The 26,898-nt window shown below is 43.8% G+C and overlaps 1 protein-coding gene across 3 annotated transcripts in view; it reads right to left on the bottom strand.

Moving 5' to 3' along the window:
• Positions 1–820: 820 nt before the first annotated feature.
• LOC120799785 (protein jagged-1a-like) overlaps positions 821–26,898 on the bottom strand; it is a 38,883-nt gene continuing 12,805 nt past the window's right edge. For 2 of the 3 annotated variants that reach the window (XM_040145150.1, XM_040145148.1), the window contains exons 3-26: positions 24,305–24,362; positions 19,124–19,381; positions 18,668–18,728; positions 18,260–18,390; positions 17,666–17,785; positions 16,137–16,250; positions 15,924–16,037; positions 14,498–14,611; positions 13,754–13,800; positions 12,275–12,448; positions 11,054–11,204; positions 10,029–10,193; positions 9,682–9,795; positions 9,458–9,571; positions 8,467–8,580; positions 8,264–8,380; positions 7,572–7,599; positions 6,714–6,799; positions 5,580–5,693; positions 4,936–5,045; positions 4,174–4,404; positions 3,738–3,869; positions 3,270–3,420; positions 821–2,319 (exon numbers count right to left, since the gene is read on the bottom strand). In XM_040145150.1, coding sequence (XP_040001084.1) covers positions 1,787–2,319; positions 3,270–3,420; positions 3,738–3,869; positions 4,174–4,404; positions 4,936–5,045; positions 5,580–5,693; positions 6,714–6,799; positions 7,572–7,599; positions 8,264–8,380; positions 8,467–8,580; positions 9,458–9,571; positions 9,682–9,795; positions 10,029–10,193; positions 11,054–11,204; positions 12,275–12,448; positions 13,754–13,800; positions 14,498–14,611; positions 15,924–16,037; positions 16,137–16,250; positions 17,666–17,785; positions 18,260–18,390; positions 18,668–18,728; positions 19,124–19,381; positions 24,305–24,362 — 3,351 coding nt within the window. In that variant the 3' untranslated portion in view covers positions 821–1,786. The remainder of the gene's footprint in view (positions 2,320–3,269; positions 3,421–3,737; positions 3,870–4,173; positions 4,405–4,935; positions 5,046–5,579; positions 5,694–6,713; positions 6,800–7,571; positions 7,600–8,263; positions 8,381–8,466; positions 8,581–9,457; positions 9,572–9,681; positions 9,796–10,028; positions 10,194–11,053; positions 11,205–12,274; positions 12,449–13,753; positions 13,801–14,497; positions 14,612–15,923; positions 16,038–16,136; positions 16,251–17,665; positions 17,786–18,259; positions 18,391–18,667; positions 18,729–19,123; positions 19,382–24,304; positions 24,363–26,898) is intronic. The other variant, XM_040145149.1, reaches the window with a different exon arrangement.

The following is a 26,898-nucleotide window of genomic DNA, read 5'->3' as shown; positions in this document are numbered from 1 at the left end:
TTTTTTGACTTATTTGTCACAATTTAAAGTTAGCCAACTTGAGGGTTTGAGTCACCGATATGGGCCCAAGTGTGGAGCCTTACTCACCTTAACCCTCCGACTAGCCGTACTAGCCTACACCTACTGTATCTGAGTAAGCTAGTTAGCAGCTGTCGTTCATATTTTCGGTCATGTTTTGAATTAAGTTCGTTCCTTGTTGTTCCAGTTTGGCTTCTCTGTTAACTTTGGCCACAGAACACTGTTGGGTTAAAAACCTCTGCACACAAAGTCTGTTACTTTGAACCTAAATCCTGGATATTAAAAAAAATAAAAATAGACTGGCTACATGAACGTATTTGGTCTGTTATGTGTGTGAGCACACCAGCACCGGAATGGATTCCCATAGGTTTTTGGCTTTTTTTGTAGGGTGGAGAGAAATGATTTCGGTTATTGGGTTAGACCCCTTCATAATAACAAATCTTTAGGAAATATAACTTTATCTAATAAATAAAAATACTTTGTTGCCAGTAACAAACACGATGACTTTTATTTCTCAAGGTCCAAAAAAAAAAAAAAAAAAAAAAAAAAAACTAACGTAAAAGTACGAGAAAAACAAGTTTTTTTAAATTCCGTCATCATAAACTAAAGGGGCTGACAACTGAAATCAAACATGGTTTCAAAACCTTATTTTATCCTCCAATCAACAACAGGCAACATGTCACATGACAGCTATACAGTATTCTTGTTGAACTCTCTCTTCAAGTTCGTCCTTAATCATCCAGGTTTGATCACTCAGATTTTTACAAACACGTGGAACCTGGATGCAAAGCTTGTTCAACTATTTTTTTTTTTTTTTTTTTTTTTTTTTAAACTGTACAAAAAAAAATAAAAAATACAAATTACTACAAAAAAAGTTGCGTCCCTTGAAGAATTTCTTTTCAGTAGCAAAAGCAATATGTTTGCCACCATGTTGGTTTGTATAAAAAACACCCTGCAGCAGCAAAATCTGTCTCCGACCGCACAGCACCTAACCCCCACCCCCCTTTCCGTTTACATGTAGAGGACTTTCAGGAGAAAACCCTGGCAAACATACCAACAAAACGGTATCAAACAACAGAAAAATGAATTAAACACGAGGCACAAAAATGCCCAAATCCAAAAGGCTAAAAATAAACTATTCTTTCATGGACACTTTTGGCGTTGACAAAAAATATATCAAAAAAACAATTTCCATCAAGAAGTCGTAAGCTTACAAAGCTGTCAAACCTTCAACTCTAAACTCATAAATAAAAAAAAAGAATATCTTAAGGCTCTTGATGATTAAGTTAATAAATCAAATATACACAATGATTAATTAAAAATTATTTACACATCTATACAGAAACATAAAGCATGGACGATTCTTCATCTTGGCAGCAACTGCTGACACTGAAATTTCCCCCCCAAAAAAACAAAATAAATATTTTATCCAAATTCGTCAGGTGCTGTGGTGCAACAAGTCAGCAGCACATTCAAACAACAAAACTATTTTTTGAATGAAACCGATGGTGCATGTAAGGCTTTCAGGAATGCTTCTGCACGTCCAAATTCTATTGTCCACAAAATCGGAGATCCAGCCAACCACAGTGGACTGTTCAGACCAGCGTCAGTCAAAACATAAATTAAACAGCAAAAAACAAAGCCATGAATCCACTGAAATTCAGTTCTGTACAAAAACGAACGTAAGAAAAAGACTAGAAATGACCAAAACGTCCCCCAGGGGTCATTCACGCTTCTGATCTCCATCCAGTCATTCTGAGCTCGCTGGTTATACAATATACTCCATCCTGTTTACGCTCTGCGACTGCAGTTGCCTGTTGTCCTGTTTGCTAGTCCAGTGTGGGGGCTTGCCTGTCGTATGGTGGGGGGGCTGTTCCTCCCAGTCTACCAGCGAGTACAGCGGCGGTGCCCTGGGGAACCTTGCCTTCTGCAGCCTCTTGTCCACCTCGTCCTCATCTGATTGGCTCCCAGTGTCCGATTTCCTGATCTTGGCATTGACAGAATTCTTGTCCTCGTAGAGGTGGTGATGGAGGAGGAGGTGTTGTTGCTGGTGGTGGTTTGGTGGGTTTTTCTCGATTGGGTTCTTGATGTGGTTCAGTTGCTCGCGGGCGGCGCTGACGCTGTTGTGGAGGGCGTTGTTGTCCTCAGGCGTTGGCGCCAAAGATGACGAGGCCTGGGTGCTGACTCCCGTGTGGGCGCTCTGCTTCCTCCGCCTCCTCACGCACCATAGCAACATGGAGGCGACTGCCAACGCCCAGACGACGATCACCACGGAAACCAGCAGGGGCACCAGGTAGTCTGCTGGATGGAGCGAGGAGCGGAAGTCAGTGAACAACTCAAGACACTTGATGGGGAAAAAAAACAAACACTTGTTCTATGTCGCCTGAATACCTTATAACTTTAACTCCCTTAATTACGACTCCGCAGCAGTCAGCGGTCTTTAAAGGAGCGGTCTGAAACTTTGAGCAAGAGGTCCAGGGCTTGTTTAGCCTAGCTTAGCACAAAGTATAGCTCCCACCTTATTTACACATTTTGTCTCGTTAGCTAGCAAGCTGGTCATCATCTACCTTGTAGTCACCTGCCTTAGGTGACCCCAGGTTTAGGACAGAGCGCAAGATTGACAATACTTCTATGGAGGTAGGTCTGTCGCTTTTTTCAGCCGTGCTGAATGTATAATAATGTGAGGCAGCATTTTGGATTTGACACCACAGATTGAAAACTTGTGGATAAAGGTTTGGCCGTTTGTTAAACTTTCTTACAATAATAATAATAACAACTCATTTACAGAACACCTAAGTCTAGATACAAGATATCTGAAACGTCAGATGTCTGAAAAACAATAACTGTATCAGTCAGAAGTGGGGCTTAAAAATCATCCATCCATTCACCAACCCAAAACGTGCATATCCGGTTTGACAAAATAGTCTTAACTCAAGATTTCCAGGAGCTTTCAACCCCATCTCACAGTTGTCTGTCCTCAGTTTTTCATGGAGAGAGGGCTCAAATGTCATCACATGGCCTAAATGTGGAACTTGTGGAACCTGTGATAACAGGTGGTCGTATACCGGCGATGCCCTCCCTGGGCAAGAGTGGTTGTTGGCGTCGGAGAAAGCTAGTAAGTGGACCTTGAGTTAAGACTATTTTGTCAAACTACAATTTCTAAAGTCAAGAAGGAACTTTCATGTTCGAATATATAAGAGTTGTAGAGCAGTGATGCTCTTTCCACTTTTAGAAGCCCAGCAGCAGCTCACCGTTGGGGTTGTGGCTCTGCCGTCTCTGGATGCGAACCTCGGCGATGGCGCCGATGATGGTGCTGTTGGTGCTCCTCTTGCTGACCAGATCCATGATCCTGTCTGTGATCTCCTTGACGAAAGTCATACCTCCCCTCTGGTCCTCCGTCGACTGAAGGATTCAGCAGAAAAACACCATTACGGTCTGTCTGTGACATTCCAGTACCTTCAAATCACTAATTCACACAACACAATAACCATTTAACCAGTTCATGAGAGCCTTTCCAATAGTTCTTCAACAATTGGTTGGTCTTTCCCAATAAAACGGATCTGGCTCACAGGTTGTGTATTTAATGTGACGTACTGGCAGTAAGTGGAAATGAACCCATCAGCTAGTTTATATCAGCAATCGTTACTCTGCAACACAGAGAGTTGTTGTAGACTTTGTGCAGGTTTTCACGATACATTTTCAGACCAGGTGCGACTTACGATGGCTACGTGGATCTCGTTGTGGGTGCTGGGCGATGGCTCGCAGGTCATGGAGATGGAGGAATCTGCGGACAGGTTCTTGACAGCGTAGAGGGTCCTGAGCTCACGACAAACCTGCTCCACTGTCACACCCTATAGCGCCCCAGCAGAGGACAAACATCAGCAACTACAACAGCATGAAGGTATCAGATCTTCTGTATGATGCTACAGCTATGAACAAATCTTTTTTGTAATCAGCTGTAAAGCATGATAAGGCTTATTGAGAGGCTTCGACATGTCGGATTTTTTATTATGTTATCAAGGGTCCCAAAGTTTCAGGCCCTTTCTACCAACGGAACAAATGTTTTTGTTTTTTGCTCAGCAAGCAAATAAAAGCCGGACAGAGAGAATATTAGAAATTCAGAAGGTGGAAGCAGACACAAAAACCCAGACCGACCTTTGCCATGATGTCCTTGTTGAACGTGAAGGTGACGTTGGCACAGCTGCTCTCAGGGTGACACCTGGCTGCGGGCGGGGCCTGGTGGGTGGGGCTCCAGCACTCACCCTGGCTGGGGCAAGGCTTGACGAAGCAGCGCTCGTCCCGGACGGCGACGCAAGTCTGACCGGCCGGACACTCTGAGCCATGAGTCTTACTGTGGAGGCTACAAGGTTTTGGTCCACACCAACGCTGTCGGAGACAAAAGGTCGGCGGAGGTTAGATCGTCCAATAGTTTACGACTTCACTGTAAAAGTCCTTTTACTCTTTTCAAAAAATGTTGAGTGATTGTATGTTTTTGCCCTTTTGAGGATCCCTTAAATTTCGTTATTAAAGAATTAGGACCGAGATGCAACTTAGCAGGACATTTTGCAGTGTAAAGGTAAACATGTCAGTCCTCTCGGGTGGACTGTTATAGGTGGAAACACATCTCTGCCATTTCTATAGACCCGCCGCAGTTTTTTGTTACTTCCTGGCCAACGTACACAGCAATACGATACACTGTATATGGGACAAGCTACTATACAAAAAGACGTTTCTAGAAATGGTACTTCTGTCTGCCTATGTAGCTTTTTCTTGAAAATTTCTGACACTATTAAACTGCACATGGAACAAGTGGAATTCTCTGCCAGATTCTTAAAACCATGTCTTGAAGGCTGAACGTGCAACTCCTTAACATTAGTGTGCCTGCACACACGAATCCAAATGAAGTCTCAGTCCTACCTTTGTGCAGGCGACCCTCCTGTTGTGACAGCGGCAGCTGTTGCAGTCTTCGTCCCACCTGCTTCCATCCAGAAACACCAGCCCTCCGACCACACAGGGCCTGCCCGACACTGCAGAGAAAAAAACCAACCAGCAGCGGCCCCGTCATCACTCAAGTCTGACTTCTGGGCCCTAACCTGTCTCTGTGCGCAGATATCCTGAGATCAGAGCTGAGGACTGTCGGCTTGATGATGAATCAGTTTAACTTCGTAAATCTGCATTTGACCCAGTAACTAGCAGACAAAACTCCACCGGCATCTTCACTGACTAAACATGTGACTGAGACTTCCTCTGCTTTGCGAAATGTGTTGGTTTCTGGTATGATGACCCTCAAAACGCAGAGACCTAATGACAGAGCTACCGAGCACCAATTCATTTGTCGAACTATAAGTCATTCATTTCAAAGCCTTTCTTAGCAATTATTGCTGAAGCAAAAGTTAAGTCACTATTTCTTTTACAGATCAATGCTCGTCTGTTTCTTTAACTGGGTTTTGGCCACTCAACACTCTGCAGGTGAAGTGGGGAATATGTCTCAGAACTATTGTTACAGTATAAAAAAAATTATACAGAGTGTCTGCTGTTCGACTGTGGAGCGGAGGTTTTACCTTCTTGGCAGCGGGGGCCAGTTCTTCCTGCTGGACAGATGCAGCGGTAACCGTTAATTTCATCCACGCAGGTCGAGCCGAAGGCGCAGGGCGACGACTGGCACTCATTGATGTCTGAAAGAGATGGATGACGGCCATTGTTTTTGTTGTTGTTTTCAATTGTCTTCACAGGTGAAGAGCAGTCTCTCCAAAATAAAACATCAGCAGAACACAAGATCTTACACACCTGCAGCAGAGAGGAATCTGCCTGACAGCAGGCGTGCAAATGGGGATTATTTTCGTCATCAATTAATCTGTTGATTATTTTTTCGATTAAACAACTAACTGTTGAAAATTGTGAAAAATGCCCATCACAGTTTTCTAGAGCCCAACGTGACGTCTTTAAACTGCATTTTCTGTCAGACCATCAGTCCAAAACCCACAGATATTCAGTTTACTATCACATAAGACAAAGAAAACACATTCAAAAATCACATTTAAAGAAGCCAGGACCAGAGAATTCGATGAATTTCTCATTTTTCCTTGAAATGTTGTCTTTAACAAGGAATCTATTCAAGTAATTGCAGATTGTTATTCTGATGACTGACTGACAGACTAATAGATTTAGCTTTCCATGACCGAGGTCCTCAAAGGAGGGCATGGGAAAAGTACTCAAGTGTCGTATCTGCAGTGGCAGAGAGACATTCCGAGCAATACCCGGCCCAAATACAACATGTAAATCAGACAGACAGTCTTTGTGCTGAGCTAGACTAAACACATCCTGGACCTCTCGCTGTACTGGACACACAGAGATGAAACGGACCCCGGAGAAGACGGGGAACAATCGGCTCCGTAAGCTGCTGAGGTTTGGAAGAGATTTAACAAAAAGGTCCATAAAGTCCTGTCTTCCTCTGTGTGGTCCGGCATCCAAATCCAACCCGCTCTGACCCGAGTTAACACAAGTTTAAGCCTGGCTTAAAGGCACTGAGGCAGAAACTGAAAGCCGGTGAGAAAAGTCGGGAAAAGAGAGGGGCAGCAAATGAGATCGAGGGCGAGATGAAGAAACAGAAAAGATGCGTTGGGAATAATAAGGTGCGGCAGACGAGCGGAGGGATAGACGGAGGGAAGGCTGAGCGGTCAGAGGTCAACACTCACTGATCCTGCAGTCTGGTCCGGCGAACCCCGGAGCACATTCGCATCGATACCAGTTGTCTCCATCGACGCAGGTCCCACTGTTATAACTGCAGGAGGACAGAGATGATTACTGATAGCTACAGTCTACTCTCTCTGCAATAACAAGACTTTAAACGCTGGAAAAAGAGGCAGAACAACAGAATTCTGTCCTCAGGAGGGAAAAAAAATGGTCTGAATTCACCATAATTTCCCACCAAAAAAAACGTAGCTATGAATCTAAAAGCCTGACCTAACTGAGCTGGAACCCTCATGCCTAACCCTAATCTTAATTATAGATGGAAAAAATGTTTTTTTCCTGATCGATGTTTTTCAAAGATATGAGCAGTTTCTGACTCTGTGGTTTGGAGAGAAGAGTGGGAGCTGAGCAGATAAAAAAGTGAAACTGGCAGAGACTTTGTTGTTTTGTTCCTGCTTTGTTCCAGATTTGATTTGGTGAAAGGACAAACAACAAGGTGGAGGCCAAAAAGGAGAATTTAATGCAAGATATGAAGGTTTATCACTGAAAATAAATCACTCAGCTCCAAGCTCGAGTCGAAGGATGACAGGGATTTCTGACACTGAGCTACAACCAAATTTTCAAAACCAAATGTGTGTTGTCAAAAAAATACTTAGTTTTCTGTTTTTTTATGCTTTTTCATGTAACAGCAGCAGTCAAAAACGTAAGACTGGTCCTGACAGTTTAATCCGCATACTGTGACTGAAGAGTGTGTTTTTCTAGTTTTTATGTATACAAGTACGTGTGTGTGTGTGTGTGTGTGTGTGTGTGTGTGTGTGTGTGTGGACATCAACAGCACAGATGTTTAATTCAGTTTAACTCACCAGGGATGAGGACTGCAGTCGTTGGCATCTGGAAAATAAAGGAACAGAGTGTGTTGTGTTAGACTACGCTCACTGTCTCTGTTTGGTCCAACTGTCTGTCTGTACGCGGCGACTGTCTCGACAGTTACAGCACGGGACGCCTTTAAACCGTTCCCGCTCACCAGAGGATGAATCCCAATGACTTTCAATGCTGCTTGCTAATGCGCTTATGTTACGTTAGCATGCTACAATGCAAACGCCGTTAGCTTGGTATGCCAACAGGATAAACGTTATCTGTAATATGTTAGCATTGTTTTTATGAGTTTGCGTTTTTATGCAAATTTTGTCAGTTGTTGCATTATAACATGCTAAAAATTAGATACTAAAAGTTTAGTTAGCTTATTACAGTATAGCGCGGACAGTTTTCACGCTAAATGCTCTGTTCCATAAGTGGGATTTCAATACTAAATACATTTTTTTCCAAAACATGTTCAGCGTTAAATGGTAAAGACAGTGGAGAAATACAGGCAGGCATAAAAAAAAAGAATTATCAAAATAGCTGCAGATTATTCGTCGTTCAATCAACTAATTGATTAGTCGACTAATTTCTGCAGCTCTTCATGAAACTTTCCAACCTGACAAATCATCCTGAATGAATTCTGGTTTTTGTTCTATAAAAAAGAGGCGTAGGCGAGTCTCGCGCAGTGACTCACTGTGGCTGCAGGTGGCGCCCTCCCAGCCCTCCTTACAGACGCAGCTGAAGGAGTCTCTGTCCACTACGCAGGTTCCTCCGTTCTCACAGGGACTCGGCAGACAGCTGCTGTTCTTGGCTGGAAAGACAGAAATTCGCCTGTCAGCCGCGTAGCTAACACGGAAACAAGAACAAAAACCGAAAAACCCACACACGTCGACTGACCGATGTTACAGGTAGCTCCCTCCCAGCCCGCAGCACACAGACACTTGAAGGTGTCTCCTTCGTCGTAGCAGGTCCCTCCATTGTTACAGGTCGCCTCGTCACACTGACTCTCTCCTGGAAGTAAGAACAGCCTTCAGTCCGCCGCTGAGCGAGTCGGAATGAAGTCCAACTCCTAAAACCCCTGGGAGACTTCGTCAAAACGTGCAGGAGACTGCACGGTGAAATCCGAGCGCCTCAAACCGAACCTCTGCGGAGGTTCCGCATACATTCTACTTTTATAGAGCTTTGCTACAAGTTCAGTTTATGCCGTTTCATAGAGATCTTCTCTTTCAAAACAAAACATTACAGAACGAAGGTCACGTAGGATGTTTTGCTGTCGTGACTCAGTGTAGCTTGAGGTCTGCGCCAACTCTTATTCTCCAATTTAATCTGCATTATTGATCTTATTTTTATCTTCTATGTCATTGCTACTTTTGAAATCCTATTCATTTGTCTTCTTCTATTGCCTTGTGTTTACATCTTGTCTCAATGCCTTTTATGCCTTGTCTCAAACACTTTGCGAATAAACTCGCCTCTAATGACATTAACATGAAAGGATTTTGGTCAATCACTTTCTGGTGTGACCAGAATCTAAGACTATAATGATGACATTTATTAACACATACTTTTGATTTAAAAATACAAACTAGTTTAAAACATATGTTATATAAATAAACAGCAATCAGGGGAAACGCATCCTTCTTGTCCAGGCGCTGAGACCAAAAACCTGACTGCGATTTCTTTGATTACATTAGGAAAAGTACAACGTTTCAAGCCCAAACTTTTCCTTATTTTATAAAATATACATTTTTAAAAAAGGGGGTAGGAGGAGGATTTGGGGGCATAAAAACGGGGACAAAGGTCAGAAAGGTCAAAGAAAACTCAAACAGAAATGAGTCCAGTTTCTCAAGTCTTGTCTCACACACACACACAGTATATTTACGGGACTTACTCGAGTGACAGGTCTTTCCCTTCCAGCCGTTGTTACATTCGCAGTAGAAATCGTTGACCAGATCTCGACAGACGCCTCGGTTCTGACAGGGAGCAGAGCTGCAGTCGTCGATGTCTGCACGACAGCGAGATAGAAACAACGTCAGAAACTCCTCCGACATGTCGGCCGTTCGCGGTTCCTGCTGCTGCTGCTGAGGAGGAAGAGTGAGGAAGAGGACGACTCACTGTTTTGGCAGGTGGGGCCGCCCCAGCCCTCGGCGCAGATACACTGATACTGACTGACTTTATCGATACAGGTCCCTCCGTTCAGACAGGGGGCGCTCTCGCAGTCATTTATGTCTGAGAGACACAGAAGGAAAAGGAAAGAAATAATATTATACGAAAGTGTTTAATTCAACCTTCGGCAGAAGTTTTGTTTCTGTAGCGGCTTTAAGTTAAAGCAAAGTTCAGAATGAAAAAACCGAATTTAGACAAGAGCTCAAAAAATGGGAAGATGCAAAGGAAACAAAAATACATAATGATGCACAATAGTGGCCAAAAGCTTAAGAAGCGTGAGAAGCTCATGTTCTCACTCTCATGGCAGTAGGTCCCGGTGAATCCCTCCTCACACTCGCAGCTGAACTGTCCGCCGGCGTGGCTCCGACACCGCCCGTGGGGGCCGCACACGTTGGACGAAATCAAACGCACCCCGCCCGGTGTGCTGTTGGACGCCACCGCCACTGTGCAGCTGTCAATCACTGGGGAAGCGGAGGAAGAGCAGACAAAGGGGGATTCAAAAAAACGTCTAAAAACACGAGAAAACACAGAGAACTGGAAAATACTTGAAACCTCAACACGTTACGTCACATCTGTCTAATCTGTACAAACTGGAAAAGCCTAGAAAAGCTGCTTTTTACTTGTGTGACGGGTCAGAGAGTAACGTTAGCCTCTGTTTCTCATTTGGAGGCCTGTTAGCTTCCTGCCAAACTTAGCAGCATCGGCTCCGATGGAAGGAGCGGGGCGGACTGCATCGCTGATGAGGTTAGATTTTATTCCTGTGATGCGTTCGCGGCCGCTCTGCCGACACTTGGACCCTTTGTTGACGCGTCTGCAGGCCTTTTCACCGAGCGGGAGAAGTCGTCACCGTCAGAAATTCCCCATATCTCCGACTTGGAGCAACAAGCCTGGCCGCTGACGTGAACGTTTTCCCCCCCCGACCCCGCTTCTTGTAATTACGGTTCAAACAATATGACATGAGCGTGGCATAGTTCTTGGCTGCGACCAGTAACTTGCTGGAGCCTCCGCTGGTTGCCTGCCAGCTGGTCGGAGCCATCATTATTCATTTACTACTGGAAACATCCATGTTCATTTGTAGACATTTTTCTCAATATTTTTTGCATGTTCTGCCAAGTGTGTATGGAAAAGACTGGTAACTGAGAGTGGACCAGCTGAACACTTATTACTACCAAATTATACAATTCTTTCCAACAACCTCGCAGTGAATTTATGTTTACTTTTCAGTTCCTTTTTCTAGGAAACAAACCTGTACGAAGTGTCCGAGCAGTCGAACGGGACATTAAAGTGATGCACAATGACTGAACGTAGACTGAACGCGAACCTTTGCAGGGCGTGGTGCGGCAGTGGTCCTTCAGGCGCGAGCAGTTCCTGCCGTCGTAGTCCTCGGGACATTTACAGATGTAGTCGGCCGCCAGGTTGAAACACTGGCCGCCATTTTGACACGGACCGTGGAGGCAGTAATCGATATCCAACTGTGGACAGAGAGGAGGAGGAGAAGAAGGGAGAACAATTCAGCCTCAGCAGCGACAAATGATACCCGTCATTTTACTGTTTCTATAACACCTGCCACCACGGTAACCACCAACAGATCGCCAACGCACCTTTGGGTGATACGAGATTTTCCAATGACGATAACAATATTGATCATTCTCCGGACAGAAACCGTCAATAGCTAATACGTCAATTTGAGCGTAAACATCTCTAAACACACTCTTTCAGGTTGAAGTTTGAGCTGCCTGGAGCGTCAACCAGCCAGACAAAGACGTGGTGTAACGTAACGGCGATTATCTCTGACAATAAAGCGAGCGGCACGACCAGCCGGACAAAATACAAGGGGAACATGGTAGAGAGGGAAGAGAGGTTAAACAGACGTGGAAGGTTTGGTGCTGTTTACACCCGCCATCACTGCATAAACAGACACTACATTCATTCTGATTTATTTACATTTGAAGATTTTAGATGAGCTGTATGTTTGGATGCTGCGTCATTATTGTTTGTTCGTTATGTTGGTTGAGATTTGGAAATTCATTTTTTTTTCCCCCCATTATTGGATAAACCCATGAGCACACAAGCAGGTTCCCCTTAGCGCAGTATAATTAAATTTAAACCTGAATTTTTCAAAGTCTCAAGGCCAGTGGATATTGATCAAATCAGGACAGAACTTACCAAAAGCAGATGAAATGTTAAATGTTTGTTACGTGATGGTAAATGTTTGTCTGTAACTGGTTAGTTAATACGGTTTACAACCAAAACATTCCTGGCAGATGAAACCGCCAAACCTCCAAAAAAACATTTTTCTTTGTTTTCCAAATGGAAATGCAAATTTTAATTTTTAAATTGCAAATGTAAACGTCAATCCATTGATCACGAGACTGATTTAAGACCAAGTCCCGCTGAAAGTTAAAAGACTTCATTTTTCATTTCAGGGCCGTGGTCAGTGTTGTGCCTAAACAAGGTTGGATGTCAGTTTGTGGAAAAGTACAGCTCCACTTTGCGCTTACGTGGCCGTAGCGGTGGGCGTAGCCCGCTGACAGCGACTCACCTGACAGCGGCTTCCCGAGAAACCGGGCGGACACAGGCAGTGGAAGCCGTTAACTTCGTCATGGCAACGGCCGCCGTTGAGGCAAGGCCCGCTGGAGCACTCGTCCACGTCTTTCTCGCAGTGTTCGCCGCCGAAGCCCGGAGCGCACACACACTTGTAACTGTTCACCAGGTCCTGAAGGAGAGAGATGAACAGCGAGTTAGGATTTCTAATGGTAACCGGGCGTACTCTTTAAATAGGACCATACTGGCACTTGGGTGCGTTTGACCTGAGTCCGATTTCCCAATCACACGTCAGTTTTCAGGCAGCCACTGATTTTAAAATCACTGTAATAAAAATCACCTTGCACACGAAGAGAATTCACCTCAGTCGTCAAGTCACCTTTATTACTTTTGCGATAGTTTGACGTTACTTTCGCACCGTAGCTAAGAGTTGAGAGCAGGACCGCTGTGGAGACACGCCATTTTTAAAGGACGCGACGAAGCACTGCGTTGACTAATGTCGGCCTCGCAATCAGCTTTGATTTCTTCACGTGTTGCTCATTCGCAACAGGCCCCGACAACGCGCTCCGGTGCGTTCGGAACCGCCAGGGAGACCGGAACACGTACGCTAGCGCCGATGCAGCTAACAGGCTAAGACACACAACACTACAAACACTTGATGACGGAAAACAGAAGGAAAAGAAAAGAATGTCCGACAGACTTTTCTGCTCACGTAGGACGCAAGTATTTCATATTAAAAAATGCGTCATGGTCTGAGCCGTTTAAGGAAGCCAATATTGAGAAGTCTTGTTAGCGCAAAGCTAATTAGCCAAATTTGTGTTGTAGCAGCCACACTAACAGTGGGGGTTTATCAAAACATCCCTCTGTAATGTACGTTTGTCCTTGTACAACTGGAATGTATCGGCATCTTTAACGTCTTTTCAGCTTTACGGTAAATTTAAAGCAGGAGGAAACAATAACCAGGCTGAAACTGACCTTTTTAAAAGGAGATTAAATTAGTCTCAACAGCTGTAAATTCAGCATACAGATATTTATAGCCAGAGTTATAATGTTCTGAGGAAAGGAACTGTTAAAGTTACTTCACTCCGATTTTGTTAAATGTTTTGTGATGACACTGACCCATAAATACTGTAAATCAAACCCAACACGTGGACTCGAAACTGCTGCGGATGTAATGTAAGCTGGGTCGCATCAGTAAACAAGAAACCATTGTGAGAAGAAGAATGGCAGATTAAAAGAACAAAAACCCAGCAACCTGCTTTTGAAAGGAATGAGGACGGACTGTTTATCTTCTGTTGGGAAATGAGAGCTTGGAGAAATCTGATCTGCTGTTGTCATGGAGGCCTCAAACACACACAGTCATGTCCCTGTCCTACATGCAGGGCTCAGCGTTTGCTGGTTCTCGCTCAGTTGAAGAGGAAAAAAAGGTGTGTGTGTGTGTGTGTGTGTGTGTGCGTGCATGCGCGCCCCCCCTCACCTTGCATGTAGCTCCGTTCTGACACTGGCCCCGACAGTCATTGATATCTGCGGAAGAAAAATTCAAACCAAACTTTTGCGTAAGCTCGTCTGAAAAGATTTAAGTCAGAGCGGAAACATTGAAAGATGAGTTTTCCTTCAGCTAAGCTGCCGCTGGACGTCGAGTGGGAAACCTTCACACGATTGTTCTGGAGGGTTTGGTGTCGTCGTGCTTCTACCTGCTGCTCTCCTCCTCTCTCTGCTTCTTTTCTATATTTTAGAGGTAATGTTCAGGCTGCTATGGACATAAAGGGGACGTCAGACAGCTGAAGGTCAGATAAACAGGAAATGACGGAGGTGCAGGGATTATTTCCATTGTCCAAACAGCTCACAGATTTTTTTTTTAATGCTTTTTAATGCTAAACTCAGGTTTAATGAACCTGTGTCTGTCTGTAAACAAAGTGAAAAGATGCTGATTAAGACGACAGGAATGGTTGTCTCACGGGGAAGGATCCAGTGATGTGGCAGAGAATTATCTTCAACTCTTCCAATCATCTGTCCTCACCTACATGTTCTGTCCTGCTGCTGAGATTCGTGGATTTAAGAAAATCCCCAAACGAGGTTTCAAACAAAAAGCCTTTTGTAAATGTTTGATGCCGGTCGAACGTTCTGACATCCCGACTGTATCCACAGCTCCAGCTGCCTCGTCCCACATCCTTTCCCTCACTATACAGATTATTGTGTCGCAGGACTGCGGGGTACTCACTGGTATCGCAGTTCTGGCCCATCCAACCGGGGAGGCACTCGCAGAAGTACCCTCCAATCAGATTTCGGCAGGAGTTGGCGTTGACGCAGGGGTCGTCGTCACACTCGTTGGCATCTGACACAGAACAGTAAACGGAATAAACAGATCAGAGGGAAAGCACAGCATCCCGCAGACAGCGGGGGGAGTTTGGTGAAGTGCTGAAAAGTAAATGTCAGCGTGCTAACACGCTAAACCTGGTCATTGTGAGCATGTTGCCATGCTACCGTTGGCATTTCGCTCAAAGCATCGCTGCGCCTAAGTACAACCTGACAAAGCTGCTAGTGCAGCTGTGGACAATGATGACGTTGTATTTGAAAATAAAACGACAAGTGATCATTTTTTTAATCTAAACCTCTACCCGAACCACTTTTACCACTGCCATACACACAGGGGTTTTGTTGCTAAAAAATCTTTTTGTTTTAATACCTTTTCTTGTAAAGCACCTTGAGCTGCATTTTATGTTATAAGAGCTGCTACATAAATAAAGGTTGTTATTGTTATTATTTTTATTTTCATCTCCATCATCATCGTTAAAGCCTTACTTGGTCTGGTTTGACCAGTACCTAACTTTCGATAGACATAGCTGTGGCATTACTGAGTCAGTTTGCTGACTTTCTGATTCTTCCGCATTTTAGCATTTAGCATTATCCTGTCGATGCCACTTGAGGCCACAGTGGCTCCTCGTCTGTTTTATAGTCTTGCGTTAAATGACGCTTCATTAGCTTTCACCATTTACTCAGTCAATGAACAACCAAGGATACACGGCACGTTGACAACAGACAGAGCAAATATCATTCCTGATTCTCAGTAAACAGTGTTAATGTGTTAATTTGGAGTCCTCAGTTGCTATTCTGAGTCTGGCTTTCAGTCAGGAGCACTAGAAGGAACATCTGAAAGCAGTGGACGTGTCCAAAATCATTCAGCAGTGGAAAAAACAGGCTCCAGAACGAGTGCAGGCAGACCAAACTAACCAGCCACAGTTAAAGGTTGAGGAGCATGTGGTTGGTAGTTTGTGGTCAGCGGTGGATTAGCGCCGCGGTGAGGGGATCCCGGAAGGTACGCCCCCTAAACCACAACCATTTCTCCAGGGATGATCCAGGAGATTAGGAACAAAACCGCAGGAGTCCCAGCGGGAACGAGGCGAGGGAAGGAGATCCGATCTGCCGGACTGAAAACGTCTGAGGTAGAAGTTTATGTACAAACAGATCCATGTCAACTGTGGCTTCAACTGATGAGATGGATCTATTTGTGTATAAAACTGATGGAAAATCTCCACCATGGAGGAGATGAATCATAACTTAAAGAGCGCAAATAGTTTCCTAAACAGCCTCGCAAACCTATCCCAGAATTGTAAAATGTATGGTACTTCGACTGAAGGAGCACTGACCGATGAGGCAGGTCTTCCCGGTCCACTGAGGAGGACAGATGCACTTGAAACCATTAACCAGGTCCTGACAAGTTCCTCCATGACTGCAGGGGTTCACCAGACATTCGTCCACATCTGAGATAGAAAGAAAAAAGAATTTCCACCAGTTGATCAAGCCTCACTGGAAGTTCAAAAAGGACCTAAATAAAAGTTGAAGGGTGGAAAAGGTCTTACTGATGGAGCAGGAGGGTCCGGTCCATCCGGGGGCACAGCGACACTCAAAACCCTGACTGGTTTCCACACAGCTGCCTGCATTCAAACAGGGGTTGGACAGACAGGCATGGTCCGCTGTGGGGACAAACACACAAACACACACACACACACACACACACACACACACACACACACACACAGGTTGGCTCAGCGGTTATAAAAAAAAAACGATCCCGTCAGTGAGAACGTGTTGACTCTCTCAAGACTTTAATAGTTCACTGTGATTTCGTACAGATGAGAACTTTGACCCCTTCACTCCCTTTATTTACACACTCATGGCACAATCACTTCATGTGTTAGCTACACGTTCCTATTTTCTTCTCCTACTCAGAAAGGCCATGGATTTGCATCGCGTTGTGCTATACATGTACTAGCACAATGTTTGTGAAAGAACACGTTTTGTGCATTTTAAAATACTTTGTGTGTCGACAGGTTTTCAACACACAGGGTAAATGTGCATGTTTTGGGTTTATAAATCTTTACATCTTGGTGCTGCATTAGTTACGGGCAGTTTATGTTTGCTCTTTATCCGGTGTAAAAATCTCAGTGGTTCATCCCCTGGGGAGCAGGAATGGGATCAGACCATTTCATGAAAGTCTAACCGGTAGATTTCATGGTTTCTTATGCACGGGTAGAAACATTTTCCTGATGATAGCACCAAAGGAAAGGTCCTGGGGTAAACCAAATTATTATGACCTATCCTTCAGGGACAAGGATTTCCAGACAGGGATTTTCATGGAAATCTCCCCCGTACTTTTTGTAGCTCTCTCACTCTGGACTAAAACAATCTTCAGGAGGACAAACCAACATCATGAAAACTAGTCCGCTCATCATCTGCTTTCTTAAACACCGTTAAAAGCTGTAGACTGACTGCATTGTGTTACAGGAGCCTGAAACCATCGCGTCAGTCGCCGTTTGCGATTGAGCTCGAAACAAGGCCACTCTGTAACTTTCCCGCTTACTGCCGTTTAACGCCCTGCTGTGTTTGAGTCCTTTGGACTTAAACACAGCCATCTGACTCCTGACCTTTGACCTGGCTTTTCCACATGACGGAGATGAACCTGCCAAACTGATTTTGTTTTTCCCGGAGCTCAGAGACCTTCCATCTGAGCTAAACAAAGTGCCAAGACTGATGCCAGGATGCTTTTTTTAATTACAGTTCTTTTATCAGGACATCAAATCAAAACAAAATCTACCAAAACAGAATTTAAAGACCTGTTTCATTGATAAAATTTAATGTGAAGTAATATCACAGTCAAAGTTGTTATGGTTTTGTCCCTTCGTTCTGGTATCATTCTTCATCCCTAATGTTTTATAACATTTTGATGTTAATGTGTGTAGTTTTTATCTCTGTTTTACTGTCACTGAGTTGCTGTTTTTTTCTCCTGTTGTGAATAAGAAAAAGTTGCAGCTTGACACCACGGCAGGGTTGAAATCTCTTCATGGTGCCTTGCTGGAGGGTGCTGAGCCGTCAACCCTGTTCCTCTCACCTCTCTGACAGTTGACTCCAGAGAAGCCGTCAGCGCAGGAGCAGTGGTATTTGTCTGGTCCCGTGTTGCTGCAGGTTCCTCCGTTCAAACACGGCTGCCGCGTCCCACAGGTGTTCAGATCTGCGAGACAAAAACAACACACCTCGACACTTCACAATCAGAGAGCTAATAGTACCTTAATTATGTTAACAGAGCAGTTATTAAGGCTGTTCATTCATAAATCTTTAATTAGCAGATCTACCACATAAATTCCCTCCAGGGGTTTAACTTAAACCCTGTGAATTCGATCAATCACTGCACTATTTCTTCATAAAAGGATGAGGGTGAAATGTTGCTGGTTAGTGAGCTGAATCAATCAATCAATCAATCAATCAATCAATCACCTCCTAGCAGGACAGCTCACCACCAGCGTGCCAACCTTTTCCTACCAAAATAAAAGCTCCTAGATTACATCATCCAGAGACTTGGCTTTTCATTTTTTCTGAAAAGTTTCTACAGATTTTTGAGTTCACACTCTCAGGACGAGCTCACGAGGTCAGTTTGAGGTAGTTCATCAAACTAAAATGTATAGTGTGTGTGTGTGTGTGTGTTTACCTTTGTCACACAGCTGTCCTCCATAGTTGGTGTCACAGAGACACTGCCAGGGCTCCACACAGCTGCCGTGAACGCAGCCGGGATGAGGGATACACTGATCACAGTAATCTCCCTGCCAGCCATACAGACACCTGACACACACACACACACACACACACACACACACACACACACACTTAGTCAGTACTGGTGGGCTCGACTTGAATAAATAACTGGAATGAATAAAGTGATAAATCCTTGAAAATGGATATATTTTTCTTATTTTTGCGTCTCAAATTAACGTGTGTGATAAAGTCAGAGTTTGTTATTCCCTTCCAGTGTTGTTGCTTCCCAACCTCGAGGCTTTTCTGGTCAACTAAACGACATAAGTAAAAGAAGAAAAAAAACAAACAAATAAATGTTTCTCACTTGCACTCTCCAGGGACTTTACAGGATCCGTGTTCGGCGCTGCAGCCCTGTCTGCAGATCGCTGCAGAGAGAAACAGAGAGAGAAACCATAAGCAAACATGACCGCTGCCACAAGAAGAGCATGAATTTCTTTCTGACTCTGCGTTCATGGGTGTCTGTAGTTTCCCACAAGCACTTGAACGCACCAACACGAAAAGTCTCTCTTTTCAAACGTCCCTGCTTCTCAACTGCATTACCACAGCACCATAAAACAACTTTGACAAGTTGACTGTTATGGTTCATCTCAGCAAGTTTCAAGGAAGTTGATTTTCAATATAAATGCAGTGAAACCAATGTCTGCCTGGAAGGAGGGAAACCAAGAATATAAAAATATTGTATTTAATGGGCTGAAGCAGGCAAAAACACCAAAGGAAGAGAACTATCCCCATATGTCAATAAAACCCTCTGACATCTCACCAGTGTTGCAGTCTGGACCGGACCAGCCCTCCAGGCAGGTCTTGTTGCCGTTGTGGTCGCACTCGTAGTGGCCGAAGAAGTCGTCTCGCGGCCGGCAGAACTTGTTGCAGCCGAAGCCGTAGTAGTGCTCGTCGCAGCTGAGGCGGACCTGGAAGTGGAACTGAGCCACGGGGCCGTTGTGCTTCAGGGTCTGCCACTGCCGGCTGGGGTTGATCATCCCCGAGTGGACGGCTCTCTCGATCACCGCCCCGCCGACGCCTGCGAACACAGCGGCTCAGAGCGGTCAGAGAGAAAGCGCTGAGGTGGAGTGATGTTTAGTGTCTGCGGCCGCTCCACAGTAAAGACAACCCTTCCGGCTGCTGGTAAACTGAGGAAAACAAAGCGTGAAGCAAAGAGGCAAAGAGGCAAAGAGGCAAAGAAGTGTCGCTGGAGGGCTTTTACTGTGAAAGAACTGCAGTCACATATAGAGGCTGGTGTAAATGACCTTGTACCTGAACGACAATCAGCTTCGGGAGCAGCAGCAGCAGAAAAAAGGCTTTTTTCCCCGAGTTTCTTCTCCCAGGCTACATACACGCTGCTCTTATCATTGGTTAGTGAAGCCTCGGAAGGCTGTGAGCAGCTTGGCAAGATATTTTTTGGGAATTTTTTTTCTTTGTCATATTTGGTTAACAGTTGTCAATGTGCAATTACAGTATTCTACAATGATAGTCTGAGTTCAAAGGTAACGGTATAGCAACTTTACTGCCTTATTACGAAAACCACAATAACCACATTTTAATGTGTTGTTTGCTTGACTGATTTTCAGAGTTTCAGGGTTTCTGTTTTTTTTTTTCTTTTCTGGCTGAAGAACTTTATGAGCCCCTGACTCCTCAAACCAGTCCTTCATCCATTGTATGTATCAGTATGTAACGTTGTTAACGTAATGTTAACGTAACGTTAGCATGTTAACATTCTCACAGTTAGCTTGTGATGTAAGAATGTTAACATGTAATGTTCAGGATTTAGCTTTGTTAGCTATTCCTGTAGAGAAAGAAAAAAAGTCTCAAACAGGGTATCAACTAGCGATTATTTTCATTACATTGATTAACCTGGAAAATTATTTTCGTGCTTTGCCCAGTAAATCATTTGATCAGTGAAACGTAAACATTTCATAAAGCCAATGTGATGCCTTCAGATGTCTTGTTTTGTCTCAGATATTCAGTTTACTGTCACATTAAAACAAAAGAAAGCAGCACTTCCTCTAAACTGAGAATCTAAAATTAGGAAATGATATTCTGTAATAATAATAATAATAATAATAATAATATTTCACGTTAACATACTGAGTTAGAATTTCAGTGTGTGATTGCTGCTCTCAAGACTGAATGAGTTGCAAACCCCCACATAGGACAGAAACAAGTTATCCCTGTGAAGATCGACTCATTATTCCTCATTGGATATAATGAACATTTATCACCTTTTTTGTGTTTGAAGTATTTAATTTTCCCTGTTGTTCACTGGAGAATCCATTAATCTGCCACTTATTTTCTTGATTAATCATTTAGTCTCCAGAACTTCAAATAAATAGCACAATAGCACATTTTCAAACTTTTTAATCCAACCCCCCAAAATATCCCGTTTAGTATTGCAGATTTTGGCATTAGAGAAGCTGGAACCAGTGAATCTTTGTCAGTTTTTTATGACTAAAACATGTCTTCAACGATTAACAGATAATCATTTATTAAATCAGAAATTAACCGACTAATAAATAAGGCTGTAGACTGGACTGTCTTTAACCTGACGGCCCGAGCTCTCGGTCCGTCCAGCTGCTGACGACTCTGCTGGGCTGCTTTATGTGAGGACAGTGGCAGTTGTAGCTGCAGAGGGAGGCAGGCAGCTGTAATATTCCAGAGTCTGAAAATGCTGAGCTGCTCTGTGGTATTTCACCGGCGGGGTGGAAAGTGTGGTCGGGCTGAGGTGACGCTGTCTGTTTAACCGACAAGCAGCCCGACCGAAAGAGCTGAAAATGCACTCAGCGCGCATCCAGGAACCTCCGAGCAGGTAACACCACCGCCCTGGAAGCAAACTGTGACACTTCACATCACGATGGAGAATAAAAAAGGTGCTAAAAATAGCACTGAGGTAGCAGATTTGAAAAATAGTTAACCTCCGAAAAGGCTGGATCTGCTCCCTCCAGGATATTTGAGCAAATATTCAAACCTGGCACTTCATCGATGAATACTGCCTGAGCTGTCGAGCCAACACCTGCTTGAGAGCTGCAACTGAAACTGGACAGAAGATAAACCTGTCTGCACTGTTTATACTGTCCTCCACAAGTTACTAAAGAAACAATCTGGGGTCTGGAGTTTGGGTTTACTTCTTACTGCCATCCTTGTTCCTGGAGCATGAATGTAGGGCTGATGCTTTTCACTTTTCTAAGTCTGAACATTCATTTGCATGTGGGAATAAAAATGTAATATTCTGTACTGTAATCACCTGTTCGCATTCAAAATCTCAAGCACGTTCTAGCATTTGAAACAGAGCATTTGAAGTGGTTCGCCTTGTGGTCCAGCAGAGGGTGCTCTTAAAATTCAGCTTGGCCTATAACATGCCCTGCTGACCTATGAACAAAGCTAATAAATTTAAAACGATGAGAGCACTAACCAGCAAACAATAATCGGGACGCGGGAGCATTCCAACGAAGGCTGCCGGCTTTCAGCGCGGCGGGGTCATTACGCTATACGGGTTGCGTTGGCATTAATTCAAACAAATTGTGAATTAGTTCGAATTCGTTGGAACTTGACTTGTTGAAAAGGTGATTTACTAATCTTAGCCTTTATCACAGACAGTAGTGGAGAGATGCAACAACAGGTCGGCGTCTTAACCCGTAAGCCGCAGGGGCACTACTGAAGGAAGTTTTCACTGTAGATTTATTGAACACATTGTAAAAGCAAAGCTAGCTTTCTGTCAACCTTAAGACAAGAATATAAACCAACCTGATGAATCTAAGTCCAGTATTCCCTCTTCTTTTAGCTCTGGTTTCGGTCTCTACCAGCTCCTGAGGGAAATATCTGGCTCTTTAGCTGCTACATGCTCCACTATGTTCACCAGCTGGTCTCTGACTGTGTCTGTCTGCCGTTTGCTGCTGAGCAGGGAGTGGATGCTGGGTTTATCAGAGAACAGCTGCCGCTGGAAACACTGAGACTTCACCAGACAGGAAATGTGCGGTAAAACCAAAACTAGGTGCTGAAAGAGGCCAAAAAGCTCTGTAGTGCTCTGTGGGTTTGTCACTGTGGATGACACATTACAAGCAGGCATTTGATCCATCGTTAGAATTGTTGAGTGGTGCAGTTTTAGTAAGTAACAAAGTTACTTGGTTCCTAAAAAGGGGAATATAATCCTGGTCTTCAAAATGAGCAAAAATATCACGATGCCGCACTTCAGCAGTCGGGATTAGTTACCTGAGCTGAGCCACAGTAGCAGAATGATGCAGGTTTTCATTACAGGCCACGTGCCGGGGTCACTTAGCTTGTTGACGCTAAACGGGAGGGTCAATATTTGTTCTGTCCTCATTTGGCTCATCAGCAGTTCCAGCTTTGGCCTTTCAGCTCTGTTTGTCTGCTGGACGGTTTCTGAACAAAGCCTCCAAATCTCACAAGAAGATTCAGCAGCCGTCTTGACTGGTACACAACACATTTCTGGTTCCACGTTTGGACTAAAACTCAAATGAACTAGACTCCCCATCACCCCCACCCCTCTTTGCCGTCGCTGCCCGCACTGAAGCCCACCTGGGCTGGGGTCAGCCGACTTCACACCGGGCCTATAATGGTTCCCTGTGGGACGCCAAATACAGCACTGAGCCAACACTCTCGCTCCGACCGCCTCGCTGACCGTCAGGTGAAAAACAGGAGATCAAACAAAAGTTGCCTGCTTCACTCTCTCCACACACACTCTTTACAACCCATTTTCTGAATGGGTCTGATCCACAGCATGTCAACAGCTCCACAGGCTGGTGTAGGAGGGAGGGTTTGTTTTTTTTTGCTGCAATAGACAAGGAAGGGAACTCTGGGAGTCCCATACGGGGTCAAAGTAGTGAGGAGTAAACTACTGTTTCTGTGCCTGAGGCCGAAAGTTCGGTAACAGTCATTCAATGTCTTCTGTGTAGTTTAATTACAGACTCATTAAAACAAACATGTACCGACAGTTTTAAAGTGACATTTTAATTCTTTACCAATTTTCTGGCACAAGAATAACTGTTTTCCATATGTTGGAAACTGTACGTTCTGTAAATACAGGTCTATTATATTAGTTGTTTTAGTTATTTATGATGTGCCTTTCAAACTGTATTCTAACTTCATGTGAATTTTTTTGCTGTATTCTTTTCTACGACATATTTGTGCCTCAATTCTGACCACTCAGTGTGACATTTTGAGCAAAGCGAGAGATATTAAAGATAGAAAAGATAGAAAGGTAAGATATACAAATACTCCTTTAAGTTTCTTTGTGTAATAGCAGCTTCATTTTCAAAATACCCCATCACATACACAGAATCAGGATGTGTGTGTGTATATATATATTTATATATATATATGATTCCATAGGTCTCGGATGTTGTAATTCCTGGTTTTTTGCTCTTTAATTGTTATCTTTTGTATGCTGTACTCAATATTTTGTTGATTAAGTAAGAAAAAACAAAAAAAGAAAAACATGTTTTTTCTCAAATACTATTGCTTCAAAACATCAAAATGCATTTTTGAGAGCAAGGATTTTCCCAGAAATTATCCCACAAACATGTTTGTCTGGTTCCTAACAACAGAGGAATGAATTATTTCATGACAGTTTAATTTTATGTTCGCTTTTCCATCTATTCATAAAACAAAACCTTAACCAGCCCGGATTTTACCAGCAGAAATTTCCCATCAGTAATAACGGACACAGTTACGCATGATCTGATATAATCCTAGAAATATTAATCTCCATCCCAGTTTCTTTCTGCGTTTGATCCAACAAACTGAATCTGATCAGCTCATCTGGAGCTCAGTCACTTTTTTACACGGAAGTGACGACTTTTTGTGGCCTGTGCAGCGCAGCGCTCTCAGGTCAAAGGTCGTGTTAGTTTCAGTAGGAAACTAAACAGAGCAGAGAGGAGTGAAAGCAGGATGAATGATTGATGATGATGACGACGACGTTGTTGATACTCACTGCTCGAGGAGGAGTCGTTGTTGAAGTCCAAGGCTTCCACGATCAACGTGTACGACCTCTGCACACAAACAGAGACAGAAAGAGAGTTAACCAATGGAAATTTTGCCAATTGATTGTTCATTTGAAATTTGATCAAGTAATAATACCAAACACTTTCTGGTTCCAGCTTCTAAAATGTGTGTTGTTTGGTTTGAGGTTTTTATACATTGGATATTTTACATACTTATTGGCTATTATTAAGCCATATAATGCCATGGAATGATGAAATAAACAAAAAAGAAAATCGGTTGGCCTTTTAGTGGGGGGGGGGGCAGTAAAGGATAAGGGCACTGATCTCCCAGTTTGATTCAGTCTGGATCCCGTTCAGTAGAATTAAATGGGATTTGAACCGTCAAGATTAAATTACAACAGATAAATACCAATATTCAATACATGTGAAACCCTCAGAATGTGGGGGGAACTTATTTTCTTCCTTATTCAACCACAAATATAAATGTGTTGAGTATAAAACTGCACCTCAGTCTAAACTGTAAACAAATTCTATTGTTAAGAAACCGTGGACCAAAATAGACGACCAGGGAAAATAAACACACAACTTTCAGTCTTGGGATCAAGTCACTCAGCTGAAAATGGCTGATAATGCTTAAGATAATCTGGTTTCTCACTCAGTCCTAGAAAATATCGTCCATCAGACCCAATGAAAAATACGTAAGTAATTAAATACTTTCATAGATTTATTTCCCGGCAACAGTTAAAACGCAGCATCGACTGATCGCAGGGTTTGTGTCCTGATGTCTCTCTCGTCTTCCACCTCTTCGTCTCTAGTGCAGCACTGCAGGTTTTTTTTGTGCTTGTACGAGTGTGTGCGCTTAGGCGTGTGCGTTTTAAAGTCCCATTACTTCAGCTCCACTTTGAAACTCTTTGTCTCTCCTAAGGCCACTGTCGCTCTCACCACTATCGAATGACAGGGAGACCAGAGCCAGCGAGTGTGAGTGTGTGTGACAGTGTGTGAGCGAGTGCGTGTTTGACAGAGTGTGTGTGACAGAGTGTGAGGGAGTGTGTGTGTGACAGAGCGTGAGTGAGTGTCCTTGTAGCTTTGTGAGGACCTTATTCAACCCTCGAAAGCGAGGACATTTTTGAGAAGTGACGTGAGTTGGGCCGTTTGAGGGTTGAGACAAGGTTTCAGGACCAACTTTAGACTTACTGGGTCCTCACGAGTATACAAGCACGAATTTGACTGCATGTAGAAATGACGCTCAATAGCAAAACAAGCTTTTTCTGTAGGATGCAGACTCTGCAGCTCCACATTTAAGGATTTCTTGAGAAATGTTCCCTCTGAGAAGCAAAACGCATTTGTTACGAGGACCATACCACTGTTTTGGGGAAACTGAGACATGCTGCAAATACTGCAGATAATCCGTCACAGTAAACATCCTGCCAGCTTTACTGTTGTCACTGGTATGTCATAGCTGTGAGAGAATACAGTGCATCAATTTTGTTGATTTCAGAGCCTAAATTATAACCGAACATTCCTTTAAAACAACGTCTGACTGGTTCATCAGGACGGCCAACAGCGGCTTATCACGGATATCGGTACTGCCGTAATGTCAGCCAAAAAGTAACAAGAAACTGCGGGACACAAACAGCAAAGTTGTGTTCAGGGGTTGGAAAAGAGTTTGGGGTCTTGAAAGTTAAGTCCCAAGTGAAGGCCAACAAGACCCATGTCGAAATCCAAGTCCCAAGGCGAGACTGACAAGTCCCCAGTCAAGATCAACGAGTCAGGTTCAAGTCTCAAGCTTTTGTTTATTATAGCTTCATCTTTTTTTTTTCTCCAACTGAAGAATCACCATCATATCAGCCCCAAAGATCCAGTGATGGTTGCGCTCTATTGTTCAGGGCTGGTTTCCCCTTTTCCATAAAAGGTTGAAACGTTTGTTTAAAAAACAAACAAAAAAAAAATAAAGAATAGAAATCGACCACAGCAGAACCCAAAGGACCACAATCCCAAGTTACTAGAGATCAGTAAAGGTCTCCTGCTAATATCAGTCCTGTGTGAAGAGCACTGAGCACTAAAACACCTGACCCCCATCCAAACTACTGTGGGAAAACTGCCAAAGACCGAGTCGGAGCGGCAACACTATAAACCTGGTGACACGGCTTGATGGTTTCCTGGTCTGTTGTGGCGTCGATGTCGTACCCGACTCTTCGATGAAGAACTTAAAGTTGGGTTTAAATGTGCCTGAACGTCAACCTAGGTGGTCTTACATCATCCTGCCCGCATTTATCAAACCCTGCTGATGTTGGAGTTGATCCACAGCAGCTAGATAAACTCGCTCCTACCAACACTCCGCTCTGCAGGAAACCACAGTCAGTCCATGTAGTTTACAGATTAGTGGTTAGCTCGGGCTGTGATGTCTGGTTATCGAGCGCTCAGAGCTGCTGACAGGATTATTGGACCATAATGAGCCATAACAGACATCTCACAGGGTGACAGGGTCTTAGATGGTTCCTGTGTTCTCATAATCTACCGAAGATGGAAACATACGGCGGGTTTATGCATGAACAGAAAACAGGGACTGATATACCATGAGAGG

Source organism: Xiphias gladius, chromosome 15, assembly GCF_016859285.1.
Source record: "Xiphias gladius isolate SHS-SW01 ecotype Sanya breed wild chromosome 15, ASM1685928v1, whole genome shotgun sequence".
Lineage (NCBI taxonomy): Eukaryota > Metazoa > Chordata > Actinopteri > Istiophoriformes > Xiphiidae > Xiphias > Xiphias gladius.
This window is presented reverse-complemented; position numbering and strand designations above follow the sequence as displayed.